General features: G+C 42.3%; 1 protein-coding gene across 2 annotated transcripts; it reads right to left on the bottom strand.

The window, feature by feature from the left end:
• Positions 1-924: 924 nt before the first annotated feature.
• On the bottom strand, positions 925-6,203 carry LOC122988041 (gamma-enolase-like). Of its 2 annotated transcripts, XM_044360185.1 has the most exons (14): positions 6,152-6,166; positions 5,931-5,987; positions 5,413-5,498; positions 5,083-5,178; positions 4,886-4,944; positions 4,726-4,795; positions 4,483-4,616; positions 4,168-4,390; positions 3,821-4,018; positions 3,142-3,218; positions 2,635-2,759; positions 2,417-2,525; positions 1,616-1,674; positions 925-1,460 (listed from the first exon to the last, which is right to left on the bottom strand). In XM_044360185.1, exons 3-14 carry the CDS (start codon positions 5,495-5,497, stop codon positions 1,391-1,393), a joined length of 1,305 nt encoding a protein of 434 aa, XP_044216120.1. In that variant the 5' UTR covers position 5,498; positions 5,931-5,987; positions 6,152-6,166; the 3' UTR covers positions 925-1,390. The 2 variants fall into 2 exon arrangements, with proteins under 2 accessions (XP_044216120.1, XP_044216119.1); XM_044360184.1 differs by lacking the exon at positions 5,931-5,987 and having other exon boundaries at positions 6,152-6,203.
• Between the last annotated feature and the right edge of the window lie 932 nt (positions 6,204-7,135).

Raw genomic sequence — 7,135 nt, 5'->3', positions numbered from 1 at the left:
GTGGAAAATAGTAAAAACTACAATTTTGATGCCAGGACTCTTGATGGAAAGCCTGATATAAAAGAATGCATGATTTTATGCATGATTTTATCCATTAATGGGTTTCAATGAGGACATTTCTGTGGATTTGAATGTCTGTATTTTGGCTGCACAGTTTATTATAGACTTATTACAGAAGCTGAAGTTGAACTTCCAAAACTTTCAAAATTCATGCCATATGCGTAAACACAGCCAAAACGATTGAGAAAAATTGCAAATTGAAAAGCCAAAAATGTCCCTAGTGAGGCAGTTGTTATTTTAATGGATTGCTTCCCGTACAGATAGTTCCTTCTTGATATATAGATGTACTCTAATCCTAATCTCTGGATCTTAACTTATGAATGTAAATTATTATACATGATGGTAAATATTTTTGCAGTTTTAAATCATGCAGGTGACAGTATGAAAGGTGGTCATACATTATTGCTTTAGTTCCTTTAGTTGGCATCATGCAGGAATCATCAAAGAAAATTCCTACAGGATACAAAAAGTCCCTCTAAATCTCTAAATCCCTACAGGAAGTTTAGAGCAAACCTGTAGGATTCATCTGGAGTTCCCGCAGGATTTTGTGCTGGATTCCTGTTGGATACCTTGTATAAAATCCTCTCAGACTGATCCTCAAAATTAAAAACAATCTGGAGGATAAAATTCCTGCAGAGTTTTACTTTCAAAATGGTTTTGTAAGCGATCTAAAACACCTGCTTTACATCAGTATTCAGTGTGTGACCAGAAGTGCAACATGCTGGAACATTTCTTACCATTAAGGGGTGTGCAAAGGTGTTCTTCTGCCATGTTTGATTCAGTATTATTTACTTTTTAAAATATATGAAAAGAAAAATGGCACGCAGAAGCCTTCCTTTAAAACAAACACTCAGAGCGCCGTGGTTAGCATCAACATGTAGCCATCTTTATTAACCATATATGGACAAAGTTACAGACACAGTTTTGTTTTAAGCTGCTTAATGTTCGCATCAGGAAAGACAGGAGAAACAGGAGGAAAAGGAAACTACAGGACACAAAAAATCAGAACACTTCTGCAGCAAGTCAAAAGAAGACGATCAGAGAGATCAGGGAAGGGAAAGAAACTGACAAGTGCTTGTCTGTGCTGAGAGGTGAAACACAGATTGACAGCTGGCTATAGTCAATTAAGTCAATCACTTGCTGAAGCGTCAGGTCAATAAACTGTAGCTACAGAGCATTAGATGTGCATTTAAGATATTTGAACACTAGTTAGTTTTAAGTATGTCTCAGTGTTTTAAGAGCTTTGCTGAAAATGATGAGTAATTGTCTCACTAGTGTATAACTGACATGGTGTGTATGTATGTGTGCCTTCCTGCATCAGCACTGGCACTCAAAGGGCACTAGGGTTGCGAAAGTTGTGCCCAGCAAAGTGGGCCTGGTCACCCAACTCTTCCTCAATCCTGAGAGCAAGAGGAGGTGATGAAGAAAAAAAAAGAGAAAAATGCAAAGTAAGTAGAGAACAAAAGCAGATGGAAGAAAGAAAGAAAGAAGAAGAGAAATATAAGGAATAGTTGCGCAAGTTTACACATATACAGTAGAAGCTATGAATACCCACCTCATGAGCTGATTGTATTTAGCCAGACGTTCTGACCGACAGGGCGCTCCAGTTTTGATCTGAAGGGAGACGAAAATACCAAGAATCACAAAGAGAAACCGCTGCAGTTCATTTTCTCCTAATGCAGGATACTTGGCCTGCAACTGGTAACTGTTTTCAACGCGTCCTTTTTTTAGTCTGTAAAATGTTAAAAGCCACAACAAATGCAGCAAAATTCTTACTCAAACTGATCAGCAGCCGACAAACCCAAAGTTACTGGGTATGATAAAAAAATAATAGGAAAGTATGTTAATATTGGTAGGTAATCAACAAATGTTTTGGTATATTTTTGCTTTGCTTGATAACTGATATATAAATTCATAAGTGATTTTTTTGGAGATCTGCAGGCTGAGCAACTGTTATCACCTTAGGACTTCTATGGTTTCAGAACTACACTTCATAATTATTTAGTTATATTGCTATTACATTGACACATTACACATTTCCCTTCCACTTGTGATTATTACGTTACACATCATTGCCTTGATTTGTATTGTATTGTTTACAAGCTGTACTGTTGTAGTGTGATTTTACTGCACTGCTTAGTTTTGTATTGTCTCATTTATGAACTGTCACTGCAGCAACAACTTATGTAATGTGCAATTACAAAGACATAGAGTGGCACAGGCAACTAAATTGGGACATGGAGAATGAACAGCACTTATAGTGTTGTGTGTGTGTGTGTGTGTGTGTGTGTGTGTGTGTGTGTGTGTGTGTGTGTGTGTGTGTGTGTGTGTGTGTGTGTGTGAGAGTATGTCTTACCTGTCCAGTGCAGAGACCAACCACCAGGTCAGCTATAAAAGTGTCCTCTGTTTCTCCTGAACGGTGGCTCACCATCACGCCCCAACCGTTCTCCTGGGCCAGCTTGCAGCTGAGAGGTAGGGAGGCATAAGCAGAATAAATATGATGCGCACTCACACATGGAGACAGGAGCACGCACATGCCTGCATTTATGCATCAAACACGCAAACTCAACTCACGCCTTGATGGCCTCTGTGACGGAGCCAATCTGGTTGACTTTAAGCAGCAGGCAGTTGCAGGACTTTTCCGCCACAGCTCGTTCTATCCTGCGCGGATTAGTGACAGTCAGATCATCTCCAACCACCTGCAGAATGTATATAACACAGTTACAGACCGAGTTGCTCTCTCAAGTGTATCAGGTCTACTCAGGGTAATTTAACATGCAGCGGCCCAAGAAAAATGTGTTGTGGCACCATGTTTGTTAATCTAATTCTACTCCACTGACACCGCATAAGCCAAAAAAAGTTCAGTGGATTCTCTTCTGATATTACACATGAAGATCAGCTTGTGTTTCTGGAGCAGTGAAATTTGGTGACACGTTTATTAGGCAGAGAGGGTCTAATAAAAGACACGATCAGGTTGCATTATGGACACAGTAAAATTCAGCGTTTTGGAGCTTGATCCATACTAGCACTAAAAGTCAGGATATCTTGAACAAAGACATACAGTATGTTGTGATATTTTACCTGGATGCCCACTGAGGCTGTAAACTGTGCCCAAGCTGGCCAATCATCTTGGTCAAAAGGATCTTCAATAGACACCACTGAAGGAAAGGGAGATGGGTTAAATCATCTTTGTGCATAATTCTAAAATTATTTTTTCCATTGTTCACCTGTACGCCAACAGGATTACATCAACACTGTCTTAAAATGCAATCACACTACACACAGATGCACACACACACTTGCCTACACAAGCAGGAAGCACATCATTTACAGGGTAAAGAGCCACATCAGAGTTAGGCCCCCGCCTGCCAAGTGTGCACCGTAGCGCTTAATTAAAACCTCTTTAACAGGCCCAAATGTCAGGAGGAGAGACCAGGCTGTGGAGACAACAAACTCCCTTGTTCTCTCAGTTTCTCCCCCTCTTTATCGGTCTAATAGGTGACAGAAGAAATAAGATGAAAATACGAAATATTGTCCTGATAGCAGTTGAACCAGCTATTAATACTAATAGTGATTTCATGAGCCTGTATCCTGATGCTCAGTGATCTGTGAATAACTTGACAGTAAAATCCCCTTATTTAAATAGCACATAATGAAAAAGGAGTTGTCCACATCATGTTCTCCAGAAAACCATAAAAGTTAGTACTCCTGACATGTTTGTGATTTATTTCAGGGCTAAAATCACACACAAAATACACACCTGGGTAGTTGTTAATGAAGCCCTGGTAGATGCTGGCTAGCTCCTCACCACTGATGTTACGGGCAGCGTTGGGTGGAGACTTAAAGTCCAGGTCATACTTGCCCTCGATGAAAAACTCTGAGGCAGCTACATCCATCCCTATCACCACTTTGTCTGTGAAGCCCGCTTTTTCTATGGCTGTCTTGATCAGCTCCAGGGCTGACAGCACGGGGAGGAGAAACAGGAAGATGTGAGGTAAGATTCAAGATTTCTTTATTTGTCATCCAGTAAAATAAGTGTCTCACAGGGGCCAATACCGCAGCTAACACTGCAGGTTATTTCAGAGAGGAAAATGTGGTTCTGCTTACCTTCACTGTTCTCCTGTATGTTAGGGGCGAACCCCCCCTCATCTCCCACATTTGTAGCATCCTGACCATACTTCTCCTTGATGACACCTCTCAGTGTCTGGTAGAGCTCCGCCCCCATGCGCAGAGCATCACGGAAAGACTCCGCCCCTACAGGAAGTACCATGAACTCCTGCATAGCCAGTCTGTTACCAGCATGGGAGCCCCCGTTGATCACATTAAATGCCTGAGTGAAGGACAGACAAGGGTCAGGGAACATGTATTTGGGGCTGTGTGTTTGTTAGAGACATATTTTTGCACAATACAATCTAGACTCACAGGAACTGGGAGGACCAGCTCTCTGTTTCCTGCCAGATCAGCAATGTGACGGTAGAGGGGGATGCCCTTCTCTGCTGCTCCAGCTTTGCATATGGCCAGTGATACTCCGAGAATAGAATTGGCCCCAAACTTAGCTGGGAAAAACACAGATGCAGTCACGCAACACACAGATGCAGTCAGTAATCACTGGTGTGGAAAATATGTCCTTACACATGTACGCCATCATGACATTTGAATGCTTACATTTGTTGTCAGTACCGTCCATTTCAATCATCATGTTGTCCAGTTTCTCCTGTTCTAACACACTGATCCCCTGAAACAAACAAAATGTGTCACTCACACAATAGCCAGGTTTCCTCACCATATCTTTAATGCTCAATATTACTTCAGCACTCCTACTCACCGATTGGACGAGGGCAGGTCCAATGGTTTCATTAATGTGACCAACAGCCTTGGTTACACCTCAAAGAGAAGAACAGAAAAAGATATTTGGATACATGGAAAACTAATAGTGTCAGTCTTCATTTATATGTCACAAAACCATGTAAGAAAACCCCACAGGTGCAAAACAAGCCAAGAGAAAGAGAGGCAAGTGATCACCTTTGCCCTTATAGCGAGTCTTGTCTCCATCTCGGAGCTCCAGAGCTTCGTAGATGCCTGTAGACGCACCGCTGGGCACAGCAGCCCTGAACAGACCTGGATTGAAGATAAGAGGATTGGTGGGTGGAAGGTGAGGTACGTAGAAGGGGTGAGAGTTTGAGGAGGAGGGGAGATGGGTAGAGAAGGACAAGATAAGCTTGTGGGAATACAACCTTGTAATTATTTGAGGGTTAGATTAGACAAGGTACATTGTCAAGCCCATCAACACACACACAATCACAGCTGAGAGTTGTACAAACATGTGAGGATTAGATTTATTTTTTTTTAAACCTTTTTCTGTATGCAGATCTACTTCCACAGTGGGGTTTCCCCTGGAGTCCAGGATCTCCCTGGCAACAATATTCACTATAGACATCCTGTAAAAAAAAAAACAAAGTAACATTTTCCTCATTTAACCATTTGTACTGCACATTACAATTTAGTGCGTATCTTACATTCATTCCATCTCATCTTGATTAGAAAATGATGAGCAGAAGCAAGGGAGGTGGTGCGCAATGAGACAGATACGTGCGAAAATGATCCCTAAAATATAAAAAGCAAACGTCAAAATTTCAGCATTTTGGCACAGCGAACAGCCGTGTTGAGGTACCTCAATTTAACATTAGGACTTCACACTCTCTTCCTCTTCCTCACATGCACACACACACTGTAATGGTAGTGACGCAGCCTTAGGGATAGAAAGCTGTGTAAAAGATGCTCCCCAGGAACATGCTGGCACACACACACACACACGCACACACATAAATACACAGAGTAGGAAACATAAATGAAGAGCTAATAATGCATACCTTCTTGCAAATCTACTGTCAACCTGTTCCAGACCACAACCCAGTTCAATTTCTGTTCTGTTTCAGCCAGTGATTGAGAATATGGACCAATGGAGAGATGAGGCAGTGAGAAAACACAGAGCAGAAGGAGATGAGGAGCAGATGGAGGAGGAGGAGGAGGAGGAGGAGGCTTGGAGGGATGGAGGGAATGAAGAAATAGATCAATCTTTTTTAAACGTTACCTGCAGAGCGTTTGAAGCCTGATGGAGGAAGTGAGCGAATGTGGGGGAATGAGAGGGAGAGATAAGAGGGGAGGAGGGAGGAGAGGGGGCAAAAACATATGACACACAGGGGGGGAGGGGGAGTGTGTGAGTCATTGGAGGATGCAAAGAGGAGGGGAGGGAACGAAACAAGGGAATGGAGGATAGAAAGAGGGATAGCGTAGAGTAGCAGGGGCTACATGTATTTCCTTTGTTTTAGTGAAGGTGCAGGAGAACAAAATGTCTGTGTTCTCATCTGCACTATAACGTTTCTTAGTGGACTTTGTTTTCACCGTATGCATTTAACATTTTCTCCCAGACTTCCTCCCAAATCCTGCCATTTGTTTGGCTTTGCTTGCATTTCACTTACATCACTACCAACTACAGTAGAGCTCCTGACGTGTGCAAATACTGTCACAGCTTACATAAAAAGGTAATTTGTGGCAAGCAGCGCTATATCAGAATAACTGGCTGAGAAGGGGTTGCTGGAAAACGAAAACAAATATCTGTATACTGGTGGACGTGGATGACAGGCAGAAGATAGAGAAAACAAAGACACGATGAGGAGGATACATCTCAGGAAAGACAGACGCACAAAACGAGCTGCCTTGTCGAAGCGCTTTAGTCGACTGAGATCTAATGATGTGGATTAAAGGAGTCAAGAAGACAGGTAGACAGGTGACAAGAGCAGCGCTTGCTAGAGGGAGGATGCGTATTTAAAAATAGTTGTGGATGTGATTAAAGATACAGCAAGCAGTAGAGGGAGGCAGGCAGGCGGGCAGGGAGCCCGCTATTGGAGCAATCTGTCAAGAGAGGATGGATTTTATTGGCTGATCTACTTGTGTGCTCCATCTGGATGTCACATGACCTGCAAACATGAAGGCACAGGGAAGAGGCAGCATACATATGCATGCACATGCAGTATTAAAAGTACTAAATGTACGGCTGATTGGTTTGTACAAAAAG

This window comes from Thunnus albacares, chromosome 8, assembly GCF_914725855.1.
Source record: "Thunnus albacares chromosome 8, fThuAlb1.1, whole genome shotgun sequence".
Classification (NCBI taxonomy): Eukaryota; Metazoa; Chordata; class Actinopteri; order Scombriformes; family Scombridae; genus Thunnus; species Thunnus albacares.
The sequence above is the reverse complement of the archived record's forward strand: the minus strand, read 5'-3'. Positions and strand labels throughout refer to the sequence as shown.

Excerpts from the sequence above, each read along its gene's own strand:
- LOC122988041 (XM_044360184.1), bottom strand. The coding sequence starts at position 5,497 with ATGTCTATAGTGAATATTGTTGCCAGGGAGATCCTGGACTCCAGGGGA. Across the intron at positions 4,391-4,482 it reads AGCTGGTCCTCCCAGTTCCT|GCATTTAATGTGATCAACGG; the intron begins GTGAGTCTAGAT and ends TCCTTCACTCAG. Across the intron at positions 3,219-3,820 it reads CTTCATTAACAACTACCCAG|TGGTGTCTATTGAAGATCCT; the intron begins GTGTGTATTTTG and ends CCTTTCCTTCAG.